We start from the raw sequence: 26,444 nt of genomic DNA on the forward strand, positions 1-26,444 counted from the left end.
TTCCTTTTAATGTACTGTATCTGTAGAAGCCCTTGGGAATCTCCTTCACCTTGTCTGCTAGAGCCAAATGCCTTCTTTTGGTCCTCCTGAATTTCTGTTTAAACATTAAGCATTTCTTATATTTTTCAAGTACCTCATTTGCTTCTTCCTGCCTATACCTGCTATGCACCTCCTTTCTCTTAACTAGAATATCTCAGTATCTCTCGAAACCCAAGATTCCCTAAACCTGTTATCCTTGCCTTTTATTCTGACAGGCAACTATAGACTCTGTACTCTAAAGTTCCTCTTTTGAAGGCCTCCAATTACTGAGTACCCCTTTCCAGAAAGTGTCCTGTCCCAATCCACAATTGCCAGATCCATTCTGATACCATCAAAATTGGCTTTTCTCCAATCCAGAATCTCAACCCAAGGAACAGACCCATCCTTCTCCACAATTATCTTGAAACTAATGGCATTCTGATCACTAGTTGCAATGTATTCCCCTACACAAACTTCTGTCACCTGCCCTATCTTCGTTAGCTAATTGGAGATCTAGTATCACACTCTCTCTAGTTGGGATTTCTATGTACTGATTTAGGAAACTTTCCTGACCATGTCTGACAAACTCTATCCCATCCAGCCCTTTTATAGTATGGGAACCCCAGTTAATATGTGGGAAATTAAAAATCACCTACTATCACAACCTTGCATGTCTTGCAACAGTCAGGGATCTCTCTACAAACTTGCTTCTCTAAATGCTGTGGACTGTTGGGTGGTCTATAATATAATCCCATTAACTTGGTCATCCCTTTCTCATTCCTTAGTTCTACCCATTTAACCTCAGTAGACGAGTTCTCTAGTCTCTCCTGTCTGAGCATAGCCTTGTCTTTTACCCTGACTAGTAATGCTACCCCACCCCCTTTTAATTGCTTCTATACTTTTCATGTCTAAAACAACATAACCCTGGAGCATTGAGCTGTCAGTCCTGCCCTCTTGCAACCATATTTCACAAATGGCTGCCTGACATTCCCACTGCTTCTAACTGTGCAATAAAGAGAAAAGGAAGAAAAGTTGTATTTTAATAATCTACCTTAAACCTTCTCTCCTCGCCAAAGCTTGAACTCCCCACACTATCACTGGCCTATTCCCAGAATGGACACTCTGCTTAAACCTGTCTTCTTATTGGCCCTTGCCAAGTGCCTAATTTGCACAATCCAACATCTCCTTGGGAACTGTGAAGCAAAGAATATCCTAAGCCCCTCCAGTCAAAATCCAACAACTCTTCGTGAACTGTAGTGCACAGAATTTTTTAATTAAATAGTAGTTTTATAATATGCCAATTTAGTCAGTTTTTAAATCTGCATCAATTTTATTTCTTGAATATAAATTCAGAGTTGCTATGATGGGATTTGAGCTCTCTAATCAGTAATTGAAGTCTCCGGATATTAGTTTAGTAATTTAGTAATGATATTCTTGTGCTATTATGATTATGCTTCCCTGGGGCTTCCTAACGATAATGTTAAAAATCATGCTTTCATTGTATAGTGCTAGATCCAAAGTTAAACTTTCCCTAGTTAGTTCCTTTTGAATATTGATTTCATAAAATATTCTCAATTAATTTCATCAACCTGCCCTTCATTTGGTGTATACTGAATATATGTGTGGATATTGCAGTTTATAGAATTACTAATACTCGCTGCCATACTTTAAAACAACTCTAATTTCTTGGCAATATTTTCTGCCTTCTCACCTTTAGGAAGACATACTCTGCATCCACTAGTTACTTAACTGAACCCACACTGCATCTTGATTTTCCTATTCCATATCCCTTCCTTGTATCCTCACCCTTGTTATCCATAGCAAATCTCCTCACATCCCAGAATATTTATTTATTGAGATACCATGTGGAATAGACCTTTTCGGCCCTTTGAGCCAGACTGCCCAGGATTCCCTTGATTTAACCCTAACCTAATCATGGCACAATTTACAATGACCAATCAACCTATATCTTTGGATTGCGGTGCACCCAGAGGAAACCCACCTGGAGAAAATACAGACTCCTTAGAGGCAGTGGCAGGAATTGAACCCTGGGTTACCTGTACTGCAGAGCATTGTGCTAATCACTACGCCACCTTGGCCACTCTGCATCCAAATCTTCCGAATGACAGAAATAAAGTCAATAGCATCCGAAAACCCACACCTCAGGTTTCAACAACAGCTTCTTCTTCATTGCTATTGGATTCTAGAACAAGCCTGACTACCTCAAATTTTCCTTGGGTGTGTATGGTTATAATAAACTTGAACTGGAAATTCCTTAATCACTATCAAATTCATCATAGTTGCATATTCTCATGCCCATTTATCATTTATTTTGTCCTTTTCTGACCTACTGCATGATTTTACCTAAATTTACTGTTCTGGGTAGTCTTTTAAAGTTACCTCTTCATGAACCTACCATGCAAACGGAGCTTTCATTCTCTTTTCTCTCTCTTTCTCTCTCTCCCGTCCTCTCTCCCTCCCAACCACCAGCTTCATTTGTTTTATCCTCTGTCTGCCATCTTACCTATTCGATATGGCATTCAATGCCCTTTATCTAGTTTCAGTAGTGCCCATCCTTTAGAACAGCCTGCCTTTTCTTAATGCACACGAGTGGATCTGCAGATGCTGGAAATAAATAAAAACACAAAATGCTGGCAGAACTCAGCAGGCCAGACAGCATCTATGGGAGGAGGTAGTGACGACGTTTCGGGCCGAAACCCGAATCACTCCTGATGAAGGGTTTCGGCCCGAAACGTCGTCACTACTTCCTTCCATAGATGCTGTCTGGCCTGCTGAGTTCTGCCAGCATTTTGTGTTTTTATTTATGCCTCTTCTTAATGACTGCTGCTCTTTTCATCAAAACCCTTGCATCCAACACCATTCTTTCTGCAAGAAATTTGAAGTTCAAATTATTTTGCACCTATAATTTTGTGAGTATGATGTGGGTAAGAATTCAGAGATTATTACCTGTAATATACTATCTTAATTTGGATCTTGGTTCATCAAACTCTTAGAATGCGTATGTTATTAAATAGAACTATTACAACAGCAAGGAATCCATTCAGCCCAACAAGCACACACCACCTCTCTGCAAGAGCAACCCTATTAGTCCCATTCTGTAGTTCTTCCCTTCTAGCTCTCTTTGTTTTGTTACTTCTGATTCTTTTTTAAGATGATTAGTGTGGGATACAGAATATTGTTAAACGACGTTCAGAAAGGTGATTATGAAAGAAGCTAGTTTTAATAATATGTACTATTTCCTTGGAGATGACGCGTAACAGGATTACATAATATAAAATGTTTTCTACTGCATATTTAGCATTTGCATCTATTAGGGTTATTTAAGTCATTCTTTAAACCCGTGTTTGAACTGGATCTATTTAATAGAGACAAGAGCCATACTTTTAGTCAAGTTGTTGGTGATGGACCCAGCCCATGGGTACCCTCTGCTCCTGCTGTGGAAGTGGAAGGAGACACGCTAAACTATACACAGCGAAGTACGCTAAAATGGGAGAAGGAAGAAGCCCTGGGAGAAATGGCAACAGTTGCCCCTGTTCTGTACACAAACACAAACTTCCCAAACCTGAAAGAAGATTTTCCAGGTAATGCCAACCAATAGATCGTATTTTGGAAATAGTGATTGAAAATCAATAAAATGTAGAAGTTGGGAATCTGAAATAAAAACAGAAAATTCTCCAAATGTTCCACAGGAGGGACAGCATTTGTGGAAAGATAAACTGTCAATATTTTGGGTTAATAAGTTGTTCTAACAAATAGTCTTCAACTTGAAATGGTATTTCTCTTCCCACTGATGCAGACTGCTGTGTGTTTCTAGCATTTTCTGTTTTTGTTCCTGGAGCTACTGAATTCTCTTGAATGAAATACACTGATCAATTTTCAAAGATATAAAACTTCCCCTAACTATGCACATTTCAATGTACCGTAGATTCCGGACTACAGAGCGCACCTGATTAAAAGCAGCTGGCTCTAATTTTAGAAATAAAATCAATTTTTTAATTGTAAAGGCCGCACCGGATTTTAGGCCGCACCGGATTTTCGGCCGCAGGTGTCCCACGTTGTAATATGAGATATTTACACAGAAAGATATTACACGTGAGGATTTTTTTAACTTTTAATTAAATCCATATGGTAACAAAAAAAAATACATATTGCAAATGCTTTTTTTCGAACCGTGCCCGTACGCGGCTACTTTTAAATATACGTTGCGTATACTTCTTTACTGAACAACATTCCAATATCTCCTAACGACTGGTAAAAAATATATATATTGCAGCCTACCAGGAAAAGTTATTGATCACCTTTAATTTAAAAGCAGCGTTCGCTCAGATCCAAAGCCGCTCGCGTAATGCGCTCCCTCCCTCCGTCCCGTTTCATCGCAAACCGGCATTTTCCCACAAGACACCGCGAAACCGGGTGTGACGTCATAGCATCCCGCGATGTAGTACAGAAAACAAATATAGTTAAAACTCTTCTAACTTTAACTAGAAAATGAATTACTAAGCGAAAATATTATAAACTAAGTAACTGCCATAAGGCAGCACAATGCTTCGAGTGTTTTCCATGTTGATGAGGGTGAGTACAAATGACTGATTTACAATAATTTAATTGTGAAAGTGCGCTTGATTTATCGTACAATTTCATTGGACCTCTGTGAACTACTCATCAATTTTATTGGTCTACTGTTATGAGGCAAAATGTTTACGAGGCGGCATGAAAAAAATCATGTATTAGCCGCTCTGGATTATAGGCCGCAAAGTTCAAAGCTGTTCAAAATGTGGGAAAAAAGTAGCGGCTTAAAATCCGGAATCTACGGTATTTTAAATAATCATGGCTAAATTTATTTTCACATTTTAGCTAAATAAATGTTTTTTAGTCAATTCTTAGTCTTGGCTTCAAGATTTAAAAATATCATAAATCAATAGAACATGGAAACAGACTCTTCACCCCAACTCATCAATGCCAGCCAAGACACCCTTCTCAGCTCGTCCTATTTGCCTGTCGTGGCTCATATCTCTCTAACCCTTTCCTATCCGTGAACCTGTTCAAGCATTTTCTAAATGTCACCATACTTGCTTCAACCTCTTTGTCTCACAGGTTGTCCTATATACTTGTCTCCCTTTACATGGAAAACGTTGTCCTTGAGTCTCTTTTAAGTCCTTCCTTTTAGAAACATAGAAAATAGGTGCAGGAGTAGGCCATTCGGCTCTTCGAGCCTGCACCGCCATTCAGTATGATCATGGCTGATCATCCAACTCAGAACCCTGTACCCACTTTCTCTCCATACCCCTTGATCCCTTTAGCCACAAGGGCCATATCTAACTTCCTCTTAAATATAGCCAATGAACTGGCCTCAACTGTTTCCTGTGGCAGAGAATTCCACAGATTCACCACTCTCTGTGTGAAGAAGTTTCTCCTCATCTCAGTCCTAAAAGGCTTCCCCTTTATCCTTAAACTGTGACCCCTCGTTCTGGACTTCCCCAACATTGGAAACAATCTTCCTGCATCTAGCTTGTCCAATTCCTTTAGAATTTTATACGTTTCAATAAGATCCCCCCTCAATCTTCTATTTTATTTTAAATCTGTACCCTCTTGTTTTTAATTAACTTTTCTTGGGAAAAAGTCTGCATGAATTTGCCCTGTGTATGCCCCTCTGGTGGATTAGTATAAAATTTAAATGACATTGGAAAAATTGAACTTCATATTTTATAACTAACTGTTATTTTGAGGTGAATAACAAAAGGGATAATTATTGCAGTTCTGTAATACTAAAAGTAATTAGATGTGTTTGTGACTTCAAAATAAATCTGGTTTGTTTGTAACAAAATTACCTCACCCATTACAGACTTTGAATCTTGAAACTGCGTATTTTTGGGGAAGAAGATGTACGACATGGTTTATGCCATGCTTTCATTCCTTGCATAATCCCTGTTGCAGTATTTATCTTTCCCAGCTCTGCACAAACAGTTGCAGTTCTCACTGAAAGCAGAGGTGTATACTAATGGTGGCTAGATCACAGGTATTGATCCTAAACCTCACTTCCAAACCTGATTGACCTCTCCACGGGCATTTTCAAATGTACCTGTTAAACAGAAATATTTAAAAACATCATTTTTAAAGTTGAGAATTGTATTAAGTTTAAAAATACACTTCAGAGTACGTTGACGCATGACATGCAGTTTGACAGCATTTCTCTTTGGAATTGCTAGCTGAAGTGGAGTATAATCTATGCTGTTGATTCCACAGAATTGACTGCATATCTTAACTGATAGTAAAATACCCTTTTTTATGCATAGTAGACGTTGGAGACTAAAGATCCACTTGTTTTTGACTTTCTTGAATGATTAATCACTACTCATTTTACACTGGAAATTTTTGAAGTTCATTGTAAATCTGTTATTAAAATACATGTCACCATTTACAATCCTGATGTTCATTTTCTTGTGAGCATACTTAATAAATCCATAATTGGAAGATAACCATAACACAATCAGTGAAAGACCACACCAACTTGGGCATTCAACCAGTGCACAAAAGGCACAAACTGTGGAAGTACAAAAAGCAAGAAATAATATTAATAAATAAATATCAAGAACGTAAGAAAACGAGTCCTTCAAAGTATGTCCATAGGTTATGGGAATATTTCAATGATTGGGCAAGTGACGTTGAGTAAAGTTATCCCCTTTTGTTCAAAAGCTTGATTGTTGAGGGGTAATAACTGTTCCTGAACCTGGTGATGTGAGTAGTGAGGTTTCTGTACCTTCTTCCTGATGGCAGCAGATAGAAAAGGGGATGTCCTGGATGGTGGGGTCCCTGATGACCGATGCTACTTTCTTGTGACAATGCTTTGTTTGAATTTTTTGGAAGTACAAAGCAAAAATAAGTTAAAATACACATTTATAAAAATACTTTAGAATTATTATGATAGCTGTAGTATATGAAAAATTAACAATACAAATTATACTTGCAAAATAATTTACATTTTTAGTCATTCGTTCTTGCTGCTGTAGTATTAATTAGTAAACCCGGTGAACTGTATCTTCAAAAGCACTCTTTTAAACTTGCAACAAAAAATGCCTTAAAATTCAGAGAAATCTGGATGTTCTAGTGCATGGATCAAAGTTAGCAGGCAAGTCCAGTAGGTAACATGCTGGCCTTTATTGCAGAGGGTTCGAGTTTAAGAATCAGGAGATTTTGTTGCTGTTTTGTTACAGGGTGTTGATGAGACCATATCCAAAATACTGTGCATAATTCTGATCCCTTTACCTTTTTTTAAAAAAAGTGGCACTAGAACTGGTCCAAAGAGGATTTATTAGGTTAATTCCTGGGACGAGGGGTTTGTCTTATCAGGTGAGACTAGACAGCTTTGGTCTGTGTTCCTTTCAGTTGAAAAGAATGAGAGATAATATTATTCAAGCTTGGAAGATCCTTGGGGTATTGATGGAAGTTGGTGAGATGTTTTTATCAGTGGGAAAATTGCAAACAAAGGGCCATAGGTGCTAGTCATCTCCAGAATTCCTTTAACATAATTTTAGTTAAAAGTGAAGAGAGATAAATAATGTCAAGATCAAAGAATTGAGAGTTATGGGGAACTGGCGCTGAAGACGAGTTCAGGCCAACATAAATAGCCATGATTATATTGAATAGCAGAGCAGGATTTAAGGGTTCTAGTGGTCTATTCCTATTTTCATGCATTCTTTCATTCTTATTGTGGAAATGTGAGGTGAAAATCAGAATGAATGATTCCACAAAAGACCCACAGCCAAGTTCCTGGATAACATCCAAATAGTAAATTTAGGTCCAGTTTATCTCTCATTCAAATGACAATGATTCTTCTAGCAACAAATCAGTGAAGATGTACAGATATTTAGATGAGCAGTTAATACACATTCATAATGCAGAGTTTGCAATCATTAAACTTGTGCAAACTTTCTTCAGAGTAGACTGAAATGTTTGCCTGTGTGGTTATTGCCTGTATAGAGGGGATTTCTATTTTTAATAATCCCATAACTATTTGTCTAATCGGAAAAAATAATCTACCAGTTCATATTTTTGTTCCTTAAAAATGTATTTGCAAACCTTTTCAGGTATAACTTTTTCACTGAACTTTTTTTTGATTTGGTGACGTAGGAGGTGATGTCTTGGAAAATAAGTATTTGAAAGGATTAGAATTCTTTGGATCTCACTTGTTCCAATATCAGCCATAATATCTACCTGATCCTCTCTCTCCTTTAACTCATGACCATGAATAAGAATTTTATCCATTCTGGACAGATGTCACCATCCACATTCACCATTAAGCCTCCCAGTTGGTTTTCCTAATTTGACATAGTGTTATCAATCGTAACCCCACCAGATCAGCACTTTAAAACAGATATGGCAATTTCTTTGCGATATTTTTCACTTCAGCAAATCTTGGGCTATTCTCCCATTGCGTATTTTCTAAGACATGCAGCCATCAACCTGTTTACGTTGCCATCGCACGACCCACCAGTCAGTCCCATTTAGCCATGATGACATGAACTTTGGTGAATTTGGATGGTGAGGGAGTTTGCCTAAGGCTATAGTGATATTTAGATTAGATGGAAAGTTGGACAGATCGATGGCAGATGAAATTAAATCCTGACAAGTGCAACAAAGTCTCATGGTGTAGCGCTTGAGACTCCATGTGGACAAGACCAAAGAGATGATTGTGGGCTTTAGAAAGATGCAGGCTGACCACTCCTCACTGCACACACACAGCTCCTTCATGGAGAGAGTTAGAAGCACCAAGTTTCTGGGAGTGCTCATATGGATAATCTCACCTGGTCACTCAACACCACCCCTTTGGTTGAGAAATTGCAACAGTGTCTACTTCCTAAGGCGATTGGGGTGAGTGAGGCTCCCACTCCGCATTTTGATGAATTTTTACAGGAGTACCATTGAATGTGTCCTGACTAGCTACATCACCATCTGGTCTGTACCAGATGGTGATGCAGCTGGTCAGGACACTTTCAATTGAAGGCATCCGACCACAAGTACCTACAAAGGATTGCAAGGTCTGCTGCCAGGATCATCGCAGTCAATCTTCCAACCATTAGAGATATTTATCAGAGTCGCTGCATACACAGGACCCTCAGCATTGTCAGTGACTTCTGCCATCCATCCATCAATCTCTTTGACCCCCTACCATCATGCAGGAGGTACCATAGCATCAAGACAAGAACTGTTAAAATGGGAAACAGCTTCTTCCCCCAGGCCATAAGACCACTGAACTCCCAGCCACCACCCAGGTCTCATCATGCATAAAGCACCAGTAGCCTTATACAGTTTACTTTTAAACCTGTATATGCGTCTTATTATTAGTTAATTTACTAGTGGTAATATTACTATATGTGTTGTGTGTGTAAATTATATGCACTTAGTCCGGAGGAACCTTGTTTAGTTTGGCGCTATACATGTGCATGGTTGAATGACAATAAACTGAACTTGAAGTTCATGTTCAGTAAATGGTAGGACATTAAGGAATGTTGATTAACAGAGCAGCCTTGTGATTCAAGTCCATAGTTCCCTGAAGGTGTCAACATGTAGATTGGTGAAGAACTTAAGGTGTGGCTGCCTTCTTATGTCAGGATATAGAACATAAAAGTAGGAATATTGTGTTGCAAATTTAAAAAATGCTTAGAGACTGCACTTTATAATATTGTGTGCAATTCTGCACACCACACTGTGGGTACAATGTGGTTGTGCTGGAGAGAATGCAGAGGAGATTGACTGGAATACTGCATGGATTGGAGAAATTTAGTTAAGGAGAGTAGTTGGATATGGAGCAAAGGAACCTGACTGAGGTTATAAAATTATAAGGTCAATAGGCAGCATCTTTTCCCTGTGGTAGGGTGTCAAGAACAAGAGGACATCGACTGAAGATAAGAGGGAAGAGTTTGAAAGGAAATTTGGTGGTAGAGTTTCTATTACACCAAGATACATTGATGTCTGGAACTTGGATAAGAGAAGGTCATGGAATTAGTTATAATTACAGTGTTTGAAAAGCATTTATGCAGACACTTTAAAAACACATTTAGAAGGGTAAGGATCTAATATAAGCAAATGTGATTGAAGAACCATGACTAGCACTCTCTATCCTTTTTTTTCTGGTTCCATATATACCACAGACTAAGTAATATCTGCAGAGAAAAGCAATGCTTCTTGTCATTCATGCAGTCCTATCAAGTTTATGGCACAAACAGAGGCCATTTGGTTTATGTCCATGCAGATCAAAAGGGAGGTCACCAGCTATATCCCACCTTCTAACACTTGATCCATACCTCTGCAGGTCACAGCTCATCAAATAGGCATCCAGTGCAGCTTAAATATTTTTCAGGGTTTATGCCTCAACTACCCATTCAGAGGTCAGGGTGTGGTGTGAAGTTCCAGACAACACCACATTCTGAGTATATTTTTTCATCTTCCCTTTCATCCTTCTATCAGTTATTTTAAATCTGTCCTATACTATTTCACCCTTCACAGGGTCTTTTCTGTTATTCTGGCTCTGCATCATCATTTTATGTGCCTCCTTTACTCTAAAGAAAACAACTGTAGCTAACCCACTTTTTTTTCACCCTTTTGGCTGCAATTTTCCAGTCCTAAGCAAGATCTTCATAAATATCCTGTTCTGCCTCTCTGTTCATCAGAAGTTTAGAGTTGTCATTGATCCGAAGTGTTAATACTGCTTCTCTCTCTACAGACGCTGTGTGTTTCTAACCTGCTGAGTGTTTCTAGTACTTTTTTATTTCAGATGTCCAGAATCTGCGGGGTTTTACAATTCATTTCCTGCATTTTATACACACTTAGTGTGAAAATCCTTATTGTTAAAGAATAGAAAGTTTGCTTTTGTTATTGCCTCTGACAGCCAGCCTTGAAGCACATTTTTCAATTTTGTATGTCAGCTCCAGGTGCTGAAAAAAATGTAGCGGTCAATCTGCTGACTGTTTGCATTGTATTATGTCTAAGTTCATTCTGGTAAGCACCATAATGTATCAAATGAGACTGCGGAATTGAACTTATGCTGGTGACCAAAGGTAAGATTTAGCAGATGCTGAATCTTCAACTATCAGGCTAAGTAAGATTTAAATATCCATCTTGTTCAAAGTTGTAACATCTAATTTGAACTATTTCAGTAACTCAAAAGCTTTAATAGATTTTTTTTTAATTATCTAATCTGTGCAAACACGTATTTCAGTGACTAACATTGCTTCCTAAGTATTTGCAGCTCCTAATTTGGACAATATCTTTTTGTTTCAGATTGGTCTACCAGAGTTAAACAAATTGCTAAATTGTGGAGAAAGGCAAGCTCTCAAGAGAGAGGCCCTTATGTGGTAGGCATTATTTATTGTGCATGATTTCATATCCTGAAAATTATGATTATATGAAAAACATCCACTGTTTTGTTTAACTTCATTGTTTGATTATGATAAGAATTTCAGTCAGTGTATTAGATTAGACTTTTACTTTTTTCAAAAAGCATTGATGTAATGTTGAAAGAAATGAATCATTTTAATTTTTCTTACTGCGTTATGCAAAAAATCAATACTGTGTACTTAAATTTAAAGAAATTGAAGTGCAGGACAGAGAAGCTGGACAGTGTGAGAACATGTTTTAGGGGAAATTTTCAGGCTTACAGGCAAGATGATTTTAAATACTGCATCCAACTGCTTTGAACTTAAGTATATATTGTCTTTCAGGTGAAAGTAAAGCCTTGCAACGTCTTATAGGTGAAGTTCAATAGTGATCTCAACATAACAGCAAATAATCAAAATTAAGAACGTTATGTGAAATGTGGGCCATTGTTCACTGCACCTCCTTATGATGTCCACAATCATAATATAATCATAAACATTAAGGTCTTAAATTTTTATGCAATGCGAAAAGTATCACACTTAATGACATAAAGTGATATTCTTTACAACGTATCATGAGGTAGGGCAGAGAGAGAAAATGCACCAGCTATGTTGAAATAGCGGAGCAGACTTGATGAGCCAAATGGCCTAATTGTGCTCCTATATTTCCTGGCATTGTGGAAAATTCTGTAAATTTTCTCCTTTTACCAAGTGACATTAAATCTGCTTCATAAGATTAATGTTAGATCTTATCCACCAAAACTCAGGGCATTACTTCTAATTTTCCATGGGTTGTCTCCTAAAGTCCTCCTTCAAAATGGTAAATAAATATTTGTTCTTGACTGTTATCTTCCATCCCTGCCCAATATACAAACTTATATCATACTTCTCTGTGACTAAACTCAATAATGTATTAAACAAACAAGAGGCAGAAAAAGAGACCCAAAATTTTGTGTGATACCCTCATCATAGCATAATGTTGCCATGTTATTTGGGAAGGACCAGAGAAAATATTGGCTGTCAGTGTTCATTCCATTATTCATGTTTAAATTGGACAAATAACAATTAGTAACTACCAGCCCTTCATTAGAAAGAAAAATAAGTGTTCAGTTGTAACTGAAAGCAAAACACTACCAGCCATCCTTTTTTGACCCCAAACATTTCAATTCTATGATTTGGAACTTTAGAAAGATAGCGTTTCTTTTTTTATTTGATAATTCCAATCGATCTTTGATTAGTATTCTCTGCATTTTAAAAAATTCCATTTAATAATAGCCCTCTGCTTAAATATTAAAATATATTTTACAAATTGTAGGCCTTGCCTGGTTGCGAAAGTAAAACTGGCTTCTGGTCTCTGGAGGTTTGAATGTTTTTTCCACAAGAGTTCTTTTTTTTGCCAAGTGACCTGTATTCTCAAAATTGCATCCTCAATTAATTTTAATTTTTAAATTGGAAGTTAATTGTTACACATTTTGCAGCAAAAGGCAAGAGACAACCGGGCAGCACTGCGTATAAACAAGGTTCAGATGACCAGCGAATCTTTGCGAAGACAGCAACAGGAGTGCATTGACTCTGTATCTCGCCCTGACATTGACTTGCCATTTAAGGATCAAATGAAGCAAAAGGAATCAGAGCATGAGCAAGAGTGGAAGCTTAGACAGGTAATTGTGTTCTTAGGAATTCCCTGTGACTATTTATCAAACTCACTTTCATAGATCTTCTTAACCGTCCATAAACTATGACAAAATTGTGCACAGAATTTTAATGCATGTGGTGAACATTTTATTTTAAAGAACAATATTAACCTAGCATGTATGACTTGGGGTGATAGTAATTAATTAGGAGATTTAAATTCCAGAGATTTGTTCTCAAATATTAAGTTTCATTCACTCTTAGAAATGAAACACCCAATGTTATAACATCTTGCAGTTAGCCATGAAGTATCATTGAGAACAGCCATAGAATTCCATAACACAAATTGTTCTGCATTAATATCAACTAAACAACTATTTATTTCTAATTTGTCATAAAATTGGATCCATAAACATTTTCCATTTTATTAGAAAGAAAATAAACTCTTTCATAATGGAGAAGTAATGTTACAGCTATATAGGAGCCTGGTAAGACTCCACTTGGATTACTGTGTTCAATTCTGTTCACCTCACTACAGAAAGAATGTGGAAGGTATAGAAAAGGTGCAGAGGAGATTTACAAGGATGTTGCCTGGATTGGGGAGCATGCCTTATGAGAATAGGTTGAGTGAACTTGGCATTTTCTCCTTGAAGCAATGGAGGATGAGAGGTGACCTGATAAAGATGTATAAGATGATGAGAGGTATTGATTATGTGGATAGTCAGAGGCTTTTTCCCAGGGCTGAAATGGCTAACACGAGATGGCACAGTTTTAAGGTGCTTGGAAGTAAGTACCGAGGAGATGTCAGGGGTAAGTTTTTTACGCAGAGAGTGGTGAGTGCTAGTGTAGGCTGCCAGCAACAGTGGTGGAGGCGGATATGATAGGGTCTTTTAAGAGACTCTTGGATAGATATGTGGAGCTTAAAAAAAACAGGGCTATGGGTAACCCCAGGTAATTTCTAAATAAGTACATGTCCGGCACAGGATTGTGGACAGAAGGGCCTGTATTGTGCTGTAGGTTTTCTATTTTTCATGTTCAATTAGTCACCTGACCCTAAATAAAGACATAGCTAATGTTTTTACAGAGGAGGGTAGATAAGTATCTTAGGAAGTAGGTATCCTGCCTGCAAATATCAGGAACTCTGTGTTCAACACTAAGCTTTATACATATTAGCTTGGGGATAACACACACAAAATGCTGGAGGAATTCGGCAGGTCCAGCAGCATCTCTGGAATTTTAAGATGCGATAGAACAGCATACGGATAAATGGCGTGAATGGTTGGGCAATAAATTTGCATTGTAGGAACTGTATTTGTCAGCCTGCTGATAAATCAATGCAGGGATCCATCAATTAAAATGAATGTCAGTTCAATATATAATTGCAACAATGTTTATTTGCAAAGCACCTTTCCCATCAAGAAATGTCCCCAAGTGCTTTATAGTACCCATAATAAAGAAAATGTATTTTGATTTAAAGGAGAGGAAGGAATACTTAATGTCCTGATAAATCAGGTTTTAGAGGGGTTTCTCATTTCAGGAGTTGGTGCTAGAGAACTGGAAGCATTAAGACAATTGAAGTGTAGGAAGAAGTAAGAGGCATTGGAGTGACTTATTCATAATATAAAATATTAAATTAAAGCTCTTGAAGGGTTGGACTCCAATGAAGATGGGAAAGAAAAAAATGATGGTGGGTTTGTGGAATAGATCAGTCCAATAGATAAAGTTAAATCTGAAACAAATGGGCTTTAGTCTGCTACTTCACGGCTCTGGCTTTGATTCTGTGTTCAATTCTAACCTTTGCACTGTGTATAGAGATTGTATGTTCTCCCTGTGACTTGGTGGGCTCCCTTTTTCCTCCCACATGTCTCCTACAAGGTGCTGGTTAGTTGATTAATCACCCCTGATGTAGCTGATTGGCTAGTGTGCCTTAGGGGTGTAAAACACAACATTTTACAATACCAGCAATCACAGATCGAATTTCAGTTCCAGACGCTGTCTGCAAGGAGTTTGTATGTTCTCCCTGTAACCACATGGGATTTTTCCAGATGCTGTGGGTTTCCTCCCACAATTCAAAGATGTATGGGTTAGTATGTTAATTGGCCACATGGGTGTAATTGGGTGGCAAAGGCTCATCGGGCCGGAAGGGCCTGTTAAGGTGCTGTATCGCTAAATAAAAGTAACAACAAACTTAAAAGTTGGCTGAAGCCTATTGGGGGTTGGAGTTGTAGGGTAGTGTAAAAGGAACTATGAAAAAAATATGGGATTAGTCTGGATATATCAGACCAAAGCACTTGTTCATATGCTGCATGGCTCTATATCCTGACCATTGAAACAGTATTTTAGTAGAAACCCCCTTTAGGTAATCTTTCTTTGCTACTTGTAATATAATATTATTTCCTACCACTAGATAATCTTTACTTTTATTCTTGTAGTTTTAAAATTTCAGAAAATAACACATTGCACATTCCAGGAGGAAAGCATACTTGGATAAATTGTTTTGCATATTTTTGCTGCCAGTGACATTTTAATAGGCTTTAAGAGTAATTCATGAGAATTCTTTCACCATCTGAACCATGCAGGTATTTGTCAAATTATTCTTGCTGGCAAAAAAAAAAGCTGAGAAGTTATTTAAAATCTAATATAATTGTTTTTCTACTCTGTCTCTGATAGCTTATTGGATTTGCTATGGACTTTAAACAAAAAGTGAAACTCTTGTGCATGTACTTAAATAGTAATTACTGATTGGGTATTAGGTTTTTAAACAATGAGTTTTTTTGGTATAAAAGGTCATAGGAAAATTTTGTAATAAAATGTGAAAACAAAGTTATAAAAAGTTGCATCAATTAAAAATGATTCAACAAATATGTACAATATGTGGGATTTCTAGCCTTTAGCTTTTGATGCTTCTACATTAAGTTTTCTGGACATTGCAGTGTTTTTCAAAGGGTCAATCAACTGAGAAATAGATCTTTTGTGTACTATGTCCATCCGGATAGTTTTGCCCATTTACACCAATCTTACATGCATTAAGTCTCTTTCCATCTCTGCATCCTATACAATGATTTCTATGTGATTCCACCACCACCTCCAGCAGTATGGTCCACATATTAACTTTTCACTGTGTAAAAACAACATCCCCTTAGGATTTATTTTAAAACACCTTTCTCTTAAATCTGTGCCATCTTGCTTTTGATACCTCTATCATAGGATAAAGATTCAGCAACCCCTGCAGCACTCCACCCTTGCTATTCCTGACATCCTTTGCTCCTGCTAGATTTACAAACTCACTCTCTGCTCCACCTTAATGAGTACAGTACTGTGCAAATTTCCTGGGCACCCTAGCTATATATATGTACCTAAGACCTTTGCACAGTGCTGTGTACTTCTATCAGATCTCCACTCAACCTCATTTGCTTAAGGAAAATTACAAGCCCAGTCTGTACACAATCCTTATAACAAAAGTTACTCAATCCAGACAACATCATTTGCATCCTATTCAGAGTTAAGAAATATGCAAAGATGCAATTTTAAAGTTTGTGTTACAATTTCACCTCGTGCATTGTTCAATTTATATTTCACATTGTTCCAAAACAGCAAATGCGACAGAAGAGCAAGCAGCAAGCCAAGATTGAAGCTACACAGAAACTGGAACAGGTGAAACATGAACAACAGCAACAACAGCAACAGTTTGGCTCTCAGCAATCAACTGGTGGGGATGATTCTAACAGTCCTAAAGTAGGTGAACAGGACAATGGGCACTTGTCTCCTCTCCAACAGTTGCCCAAAGAAGGATTTACAAGACCTCAGGTGCCTGGCACTTCTGCAACCATGTCATCAGATGATGTCTTCTTAAGGCCTCAGGCTCCTCCTCCCACCCCAACCAGGACCCCTTTGCAGGATCCATTCACGCAACCTCAGACATCACAGCCACAATCAGCACAAATGTTTTCTTCAACTCCAAATGGATCCAGGCCGTCATCCCCTTGGGACCCATATGCAAAAATGGTTGGAACACCAAGACCACCACCAATTGCTCGGAGGAATTCAGCGTCCTCTTTAGATTCTTGTGCTGTTCCCCAAAGTGTCTCCAGGCCATCCCCAGCTACTGAACAGATCGAGAAAAGTAGATCTTCATTAGCAAATGAGTCCTTCGGTTCACCAGCTTCAGCCACCAATGATCCTTATGCAAAAGCGCCTGATACTCCTCGACCCGTCATGACCACATCAACAGATCATTTTTCAAAGCCGTTAGGATTACCAAGACCACCAGTGAACCCTGATTCCTTGGGAAATGTACCAATTGCAGCTGATCCGTTTGCAAAACCTGCTCTCAGGCCTGATGTGTTTCCAAGAATGCAGATGCCAAACAACCGAATGGCCACTCATGATCCTTATGCACGGTCTCAGCTGGCATCCAGTCCTGCAGGTAAAGACAGTGGAAGTGGTCACTTGTTTAAGACACCAATGTTACCACTTCAGTCACCGCAAGATCCTTATGCATCAGTGCCTCAAACTCCAAGACGTATACCTGTAGATCCATATGAAAAAACTGCTTTAACCCCTAGACCTTTGGATAACTTTCCACAAAAGCCAGTGCAGCCTCAGTCCCAGGCAGTGGACCCATATGCACAGCAGCCACATACACCTCGCCCTGAGCCATATCCACATGGTCAGAGAATTCCTCGGCAAGCCCAAGGTGATATATTCGTTCAGCCAGGATCACGGTCAAGATGTTCTCCTCAGGAACCTTACACACAGCCTGCTGGAACTCCTCGCCCTGCGGCAGATCCTTACGCACAGCCTCCTGGAACACCTCATCCTGCGGCAGATCCTTACGCACAGCCTCCTGGAACCCCTCGGCCTTCAACTGATCCTTATGCACAACCACCTTTAACCCCCAGGCCGGCTCCAGTTGATCCATACACACAGCAACCACATACTCCAAGACCACCTACACAGCAAGCAGATTCATACACCCAGCCACCTGGAACTCCGAGACCCGGAGCCGGAGATCGTTTTGTACAATCACCAATTGGTCAGCGGTATTCTGATCCGTATGTGCAACCTCCTGCAACCCCAAGACCCATTGTTTCTGATGCCTTTTCACAACCTCCACAGTCTCCGAGGCCCATTAACACAGAGCCTTGCGACCGGCAAGCAATGACCAGACCAAGTTTGTTGGCAAATCAGGATCTATTCTTGCAACCACAAAATAATAGAGCTCCAAATGTGCAGGATACATTTGTACGACCTGCTGATCCACGTGGTCGAACTCCTCAGAATTCCAGACAAGCTGGAATGTCTGATGATCCTTTTCCACCCCATCCACCATCACTGAGGCCAACTGGAGATACATTTGGACATATGGTGCATGACCCATATGATCAACCACCAAGAACCCCAAGATCTCAAGCCAATGAAACGTTTGTGCAGGGAAGAATTGATCATGATGTTGGTAACCAACAAGGAGCTCCATCAGATAGCCTAAATTTCAGCAGTTCCACAGAGTCACCCATAAATTCACAGGTGCAGCAATTTCATAGTGTGCCTCCAACACAAGATCAAGTCCAATCAGCACTGGCATCTGAAACTCAAAATAACACAAGCACAGGTCACGTGGACACTGAAGAGAAACAAAGACAGGTAAAAAGGATGCCTCATATTGATTTAGTTTGAGTTGGTGATTAATTATGTAGTGATGATGCTTTAATAAAATTTAATGACAAATACTTCAGTTCATGTGGAGAATGCAGGTGAAATGGAAGAAAACCAAAATAAGTTTGTCTTCCATCGGTCCCTGTTTTTGGAACCTGGGTTAGCGTACAGTATAAAATGACCAGGAAAGACCATCCACCTGATTTAGCACTTGTTTTTGAAAGAATTTTTTAAAACAGGAACATAACCAGGGAAAAATGTCATTTAAAACACAAGATTACTAATTATTTGGCAGGCGCAGCACAATGCTTTACAAGAAGGCAAACTATGTTCAATTCCTGCCACTGCCTGTAAAGACTTTCTTTGGACGTTCTCCCCGTGACTGTGTGGGTTTCCTCTGGGTGCTCCAGTTTCCTCCCACAGTCCAAAGATGTACCAGTTGAAAGCTTGATTGGTCACTGTAAATTGTACTGTAATTAAGCTCAGATTAAATCCGGGATTGCTGGGTGGCAAGCTTGAAAGGCCTATTCTGTGCTCTATCTCAATAAATATACAAACAAAATGAACAAGTAAATAAAAAGAATGATTGCACTGCAGCCACAGTGAATCCCTGTAATCTGGAAACATTTCCAAATGATGCATCTATAATTAGACCAATAGCATATGCAGTGCTTTCAACCATGATCTGAAAACGTGGTTACGTTTCTAATGATGATTACTTGTCCACCTTTGTTGGTGGCAGTGCAGTTGTTGAAGCTATTTTTAACAATCTTTATGAATTCAATAAAGATGCAATATAACTATTTGTGAAGATACAGGAAAGCAGTTTTACCAAGTGTGTAGAACTTTATTCTTGAAAGTGTTATATGGAATCCCATATTTTGTAGCCAGAAAGATTAATAGAATATTAATGCAGCACTCAGTGCAAAAGAAATACCTACAACATGCTTCATGAAAACAGAATTTCTCATGCCATAATGCTTCATCTGTTCCCATTGGTTTGATACTCCTAGAAACTATAAGGCTTTAGAAATGTTTTGGTATATGTTTGTCTAGGTCTTATTGCTATGTTGCCTTAAAACTCCTATTAAGAAATGTAATTTGATATTTGAAACACATTTGACTTTAAAATTCTGTTCCCAACATGATGGTGAATTTATTCCTTGTATATCTTAGCTTGAGCTGTTTAACATAATTTATAAAAACTTTGTGGTCATCAACCACAAGTTATATATTTGTTCTTTGTCAAAGAAGAATTGAAACATTGTGAGTAAGGACCATTATAATTTGTTACAGAGACTGAGATTACGAGAATTGATTCTCCGACAGCAACAGCAGAAGAACGCAGTTCGACAGGAAAAGGGCCTGCAAGAACAGGCAATGACCTCTGCAGCAGCACCACTTAGGCACTGGCCACAGGAAGATCAAAAGAGTCCCAGTGAATTATTTGGAAGGCCACCTCCACCATACCCTGGCATTGTGAGAATTCCACTTGCAGCTCAAGCAGGTCAAAGGTTTTCGGACCCTTTTACAAATGAACCAAGGCGACGTCTCTTAACTGATGGTCAATTTAACAGACCTCAGTTTTCTGGAGATGCCACAAGGATGGTCATGAGACCCCATGGTCCAAGGTACTTTTCCCTCTAACAAGTTTTATATCAATTTTCTTCTTATTCAGAAGCTTAGGTACATTACGAGTTAATTTGATTGCATGTCAGTTAGTTCCCAGAAAACAACTGTTACACTAATATGGAATTTTGAAGATCAACTTGATCTGAATCATTTCAGAAATTACTGTTAACATGGGATTTGAAAATCTAGAGCTTGATACAGTTAAATCAATGTCATTACATATAATTGCAGAAATGTACTGTATCTTGGTGTTATTCCTACAATATTGCTATCTTAGTAGATATCAATATTTGTCTTGAAGTATTTGTCACAGAAACACTCTAATGCATTCTCTGAGTGAAGTGTTATTTTATATTAAATCTATTCCTTTGTCCTAGGTATTCTTTTCCGGGAAGTGGACAGAGACCATTTGCAAGTCAGGAACACTTTCTTGGGCAACATCATATGCATGGTCCAGGTCTTCGACAACAGCTAAGGAGATCGTTATCTGTGGATTTTACCAGGTCTTTAAACAATCCACAGGTGAACAATGGAGTGATTATTCCACAACACTTTCCTCCTCAGGGAATGCAAATGCAGCAGCACAATATCTTGGGTCAACCATTCATTGAACTTCGACACAGAGTGCCAGAGAGTGGGCCACGGCTTCCTTTCCCATCAGCTGGTGGCTTAGATCCAACCATCCAGCCGCAAAGACCTGGAGAGGTTATGCCTGGACAGGGTGCCTTCCCATCAAGTCAAGGACCAAAATCATTAGACTCCATGTCAAACCAACAAAATATACGTAATCAAATGGAAAATTGTAATAACATGGATCAGCTTAATCAACATCAACAGCAGCCAATGCATATAAACCATCCAGTGGTACCCCTTTCACGTTCCTTAAGCAATCCTCCTCCAAGTCAGGCCTTTTCATCAGCTGTCTCATTATCCACCAGTTCATCTGCACATGGAGAGGGTATGGTGGAGAAACTTGATGCTGATGATCCTTCAGTGAAAGATCTTGATGTTAAGGACCTTGATGGAGTGAGAGATCTAGAAGTTAAAGACTTGGATGATGAAGACTTGGAAAATTTAAATTTGGATCCAGTAGATGGGAAAGGTGATCCTGATTTAGATAATTTAGACAATATAGAAACAAATGACCCACATTTGGATGATCTGTTAAAATCAGGGGAGTTTGACCTCATTGCTTACACAGACCCTGAGCTTGATCTGGGTGACAAGAAGGATATGTTTAATGAAGAACTGGAGCTGAATGATCCAATAGATGTTAAACTAGATGAGCATAAGCGTAAAGAAAAAGCAAAAGGTGATGAGGAAGCCAAAGCAGGAGATCAGCCTGGTAGTTTCCCTGCAAAAGAAGAAGCCGTATTGCCATCTGAAGGACCCGCTGATAGTAGTCCTAATGAATCAAAGAGTTCTCTAAAATCAGAAACTGTTAGCAGTGATGGAAATCATGATGTTCCTTACAGTACGAGTACAGCTGAGTCTGAGGCGAAAGATACAATAACAGATAGTGCTCCCACTTCTGACTCTTGTATTGGTGGTGAACTGGAAATCACAAAGGAAGAAGAAAGAGTTGATGGTAATCAAGAACTAATGGGAGCTAACTCAAGTTTCAGTGACTCTCAGTCTTCTACCCCAACTTCCATTTCACTCGGAAGCAATTCACGTCATCTGAGCCATTCTATTCCGGCCCTCTCAAATTTGTTAACTGAGAAGCCAGCTAATTCTGGTCTTGCATCTTTGAGCTCACCTTCCAAAGTTGTGCCATCACCCCAGTCACATCCAGAAACAGGTGTCCCACAGTCTCCCAAGATGGCAGTTTCTCCAGGACAGATGGCTGAGAACCCAATAAATACAAACTTGCAAATGGGGCAAAGGTTAAAACGTAGTTTTTCACAAGGACCTTCTGGAAACCAGACCTTTTTTCAAGTTCAACCACCCAACCAGAATTATCCAACAGGGCAAACTCCGAGTCAAAATGTGGCACTAACCAATCAGCCAGGACCTAGTAATCAAGCAAACACACAGCAAATTATGCTTCCGCAGACGATGGGTTCTCAGGGTCAACGTGAGAGGCCCCTCCTTTTGGAAGAGCAACCCCTTCTTTTACAGGACCTTTTGGAGCAGGAAAGGCAGGAGCAGCAACAGCAGCGTCAAATGCAGGCGATGATACGACATCGATCTACTGATTCCTTCTTTCCTAACGTTGGTGAGTTTGAGCAAAACATATTGTTCTCTGTTTGCCATAATCCAAATTGGAAAGTAATAAGTATGTTTAACAATTTTGCATTGATCCTTCAATATTGAGTATATACGCAAAGATCTGATCATTTTTGTTTGGCTGCTGGGGAAAAGTCTAAAAGAGGCTTTTATGTACAGAATGGTAAACTCTATGATTTTAAACTCTTGAGCCTTCTGTGCTAGATGGAGAATAAACTCAGTCTGTTCACTCAATCGACGCAATTTTAATTCAGCAAATCTAGAATCGCTCTTGTAAATCTCTTTTGTACTTTTAACTGACCTGGAGCTTTAACCCAGTAATTTACCCATGCAATTAAATTATCCTCAAGTTGAGAACAGGAAGTAACATTTATCCGAGGTTCTATTTTAAGATTTGTAATTTATATTTTCAGAGCAGGAAGGATTTAAAACCAGAACAAATATAAGAGACTTAAATGTTTTGTGTGATTCACACAGTAAATTACACTAAATTAGCTGAGGAAAACTAAATGAGCTGAATGGAATAGTCTTTTTGGAAACTGAATACATTGGCATATCCTTGAACCTGAAAATATTGGGGTTGATATTACCTGTGAGGACTTTTATTTGTATATTGGTAAGGGCGTCTTACTTGAGATGAGGGCTCGACTTCAACATTACTGGCACTCAGTGGCCACTTTATTAGGTACAACTATACACCTACATGTTAATGGAAATATCTGATCAGCCAATCATGCGGCAGCAACTCGATACATAAAAGGATGCAGATATTTTCAAAAGGTTCAATTGTTGTTCAGACCAAACATCAGAAGGTGAAGAAAGCTGATCAAAGTGCTTTTGACCGTGGAATGATTGATGCCAGGCCAGTTGTTTTGAGTATCTCTGAAACTGCTGATCTCCTGGGATTTTCATGTACAGCAGTCTCCAGAGTTTATAGAGAATGGTGGGAAAAACAAAAAAAAAATCCAGTGAGCAGCAGTTCTACAGGCAAAAATGCTTTGTTAGTGAGAGAGAATAGCCAGACTAGTTCAAGCTGACAGGAAGGTAACAGTAACTCAAATAATAGATAGATAGATAGATAGATACTTTATTCATCCCCATGGGGAAATTCAACTTTTTTTCCAATGTCCCATACACTTGTTGTAGCAAAACTAATTACATACAATACTTAACTCAGTAAAAAATATGATATGCATCTAAATCACTATCTCAAAAAGCATTAATAATAGCTTTTAAAAAGTTCTTAAGTCCTGGCGGTAGAATTGTAAAGCCTAATGGCATTGGGGAGTATTGACCTCTTCATCCTGTCTGAGGAGCATTGTATCGATAGTAACCTGTCGCTGAAACTGCTTCTCTGTCTCTGGATGGTGCTATGTAGAGGATGTTCAGAGTTATCCATAATTGACCGTAGCCTACTCAGTGCCCTTCGCTCAGCTACCAATGTTAAACTCTCCAGTACTTTGCCCACGACAGAGCCCGCCTTCCTTACCAGCTTATTAAGACGTGAGGCGTCCCTCTTCTTAATGCTTCCTCCCCAACACGCCACCACAAAGAAGAGGGCGCTCTCCACAACTGACCTATAGAACATCTTCAGCATCTCACTACAGACATTGAATGACGCCACACAACGCTGGAAGAACTGAGCAGGTCAGGCAGCATCCGTGAGAAAAGAGTAGCCAACGTTTCGGGCCGAGACCCTTCATCAGGAATGAGGGGGAAAGAGAGGGCCAAAGCCCAGTAATAGAGATAGGGGAGGGGGGTAGGGTCTAGAGCTGCCAGGTGGAAAACCAATCAAAGGAAAGATAAAGGGGGGAGGGGAAGGGGATAAGCATGAAAGAACCATAGAGATAAAGAAGCAGAAAGTTGAAAGGGGAGAGGGTCAGAGAGGGACCTGGGATAGGGGAAGGGGGAGGGGGAGGGAATTACCGGAAATTGGAGAATTCAATGTTCATACCACCAGGCTGGAGACTACCCAGACGGTAGATGAGGTGTTGCTCCTCCAACCTGAGTTTGGCCTCATCATGGCAGTAGAGGAGGCCATGTATTACGTAACTCAAATAACATGCTATGACAGTACTGTGCAGAAGAGCATCTCTGAATGCACAACACATCAAACTTGAAGTGTATAGATTACAGCAGCAGACTACGAACATAGAGAAATACATTCAGTAGTCACTTGGCTTCTGAGTGTAAATGTGCCTTAATATTCTGCTTCTTCATCTACCTCCATCTTTTGTTCATTTATTATTATTTATGCTATTATTTATCAAATAATGTAAGAAGCTTCTTCTAAAAATAAGCGTTTCTGGGAAAAATGAGGAAGGTGCAGGACATGTCTATTCTAAAACTGAAGAAATACTCAAATAGTAAAATAGTACAACCATGGCTGACAAGGAAAGTCAAACAAAAGAAAGGGCATACAACAAAGCAGAAATTAGTGGGAATATAGAGGTTTGGGAATATTTTTTAAACTGCGAGAGTAGCTAAAAGAATCATTAGAAGGAAAAAGATGAAATATGAAAGCAAGCTAGCAAATAATACCAAAGTGGATAGTAAAAGTTTTTTCAACTCTGTTAAAAATAAAAGAGAAATGAGAGTGGATATAGGACCGCTAGAAAATGAGGCAGCAGGAATAATAACGGGGAACAAGGAGATGGCTGCTGAACTAAATGAGTATTTTGCATCAGTCTTCACTGATGAGGAGCAGTGTGCCTGATACTGTAGTGTGTGAAAGAAGAGAAGTGGGTGCAGTTACTGTTACAAGAGAGAAGGTGCTCAAAAAGCTGAAAGACCTAAAGGTACATAAGTCACACGGACCAGATGAACTGTACCTGAGGGTTCTGAAAGAGGTAGCATTAGAGATGGTGGAGGCATTAGAACTGATCTTTCAAAAATCATTGGACTCTGGCATGGTGCCAGAGGACTGGAAAATTGCAAATGTTACTCCACTTTTTAAGAAAGGAAGAAGGCAATAGAAAAGAAATTATAGACCAGTTAGTCTGACCTCAGTGGTTGGGAAGATGTTAGAGTCAGTTGTTAAGGATGAGGTGATGGAGTACTTGGTGACACAGAGCAAAATAGTACAAAGTCAGCATGGTTTCCTTCAGGAAAATCCTGCCTGATGAACCAGTTGGAATTCTTTGAGAGTAGGATAGATAAAGGGGATGCTGTGGATGTTGTATATTTGGACTTTCAGAAGGCCTTTGACAAGGTGCCTGTTACGTACCCCCTAACGGGTTAAAAAGAACCAGCAGAAATAGACACACCTGGAGTCTGAGTCTTCCGTTATAAACTCTATTTTATTAGTAACTACGTGAATAAACTAATAACAAACAAGATAAGGTAAACAGATTAGCAGAGTATATGCATATATAAGTAAGTAATAAAGTTCCCAAGCTTCCCAGCTCAGGTGGTTAGGTGATACAGTCTTATGGTGATATAGCAAGTAATCAGTTCAGTTCTGGGATCTGATTTGAGTAGAGTTGGAGAGAGGGGTAGAGAGTTGGTTTGTCTTCCCACAAATCAGCCTTTTTAGCTCTCTTTAAAGCCACAGGGTCTGGCCCTGCCAGAAATTCCTCAACTTCCATTTTTGCTGTTAATCCACTCACACAAGTCGAAAGGGAATTTCCCCAATCAAATCAACTTGTCCACACTGTGAGCAAAAACCCCACCCTTGTCATGGGCACACAAAGCTCACCAGTGTCGTCCTTGCTTTTGGCGTTGTATATCTCTTGTGTGTCTGATTAAAAATCCAGTCGACCTTGTATATATCTCACCAGTGTGGAGCACCAACTGCCCATCATATAGCTCCGCCTTCCATTTTCCAAGGCAACTCACAGACTCTCTCTCCCTGCTGCTGAAATAGCACACAAGCCGTTTGTTCCC

The 26,444-nt window shown here is 39.2% G+C and overlaps 1 protein-coding gene across 10 annotated transcripts in view; it reads left to right on the forward strand.

Annotated features, from left to right (window-relative positions):
• kmt2ca (lysine (K)-specific methyltransferase 2Ca) overlaps positions 1–26,444 on the forward strand; it is a 469,037-nt gene that overhangs the window by 376,884 nt on the left and 65,709 nt on the right. For all 10 annotated transcript variants that reach the window (XM_073054925.1, XM_073054927.1, XM_073054926.1 and 7 more), the window contains 6 exons: positions 3,406–3,620; positions 11,317–11,390; positions 12,890–13,072; positions 16,638–18,686; positions 19,995–20,329; positions 20,708–22,548. In XM_073054925.1, the coding sequence (XP_072911026.1) occupies positions 3,406–3,620; positions 11,317–11,390; positions 12,890–13,072; positions 16,638–18,686; positions 19,995–20,329; positions 20,708–22,548 (4,697 nt within the window). The remainder of the gene's footprint in view (positions 1–3,405; positions 3,621–11,316; positions 11,391–12,889; positions 13,073–16,637; positions 18,687–19,994; positions 20,330–20,707; positions 22,549–26,444) is intronic.

The sequence above is a fragment of the Hemitrygon akajei genome, chromosome 8 (genome assembly GCF_048418815.1).
Source record: "Hemitrygon akajei chromosome 8, sHemAka1.3, whole genome shotgun sequence".
Classification (NCBI taxonomy): Eukaryota; Metazoa; Chordata; class Chondrichthyes; order Myliobatiformes; family Dasyatidae; genus Hemitrygon; species Hemitrygon akajei.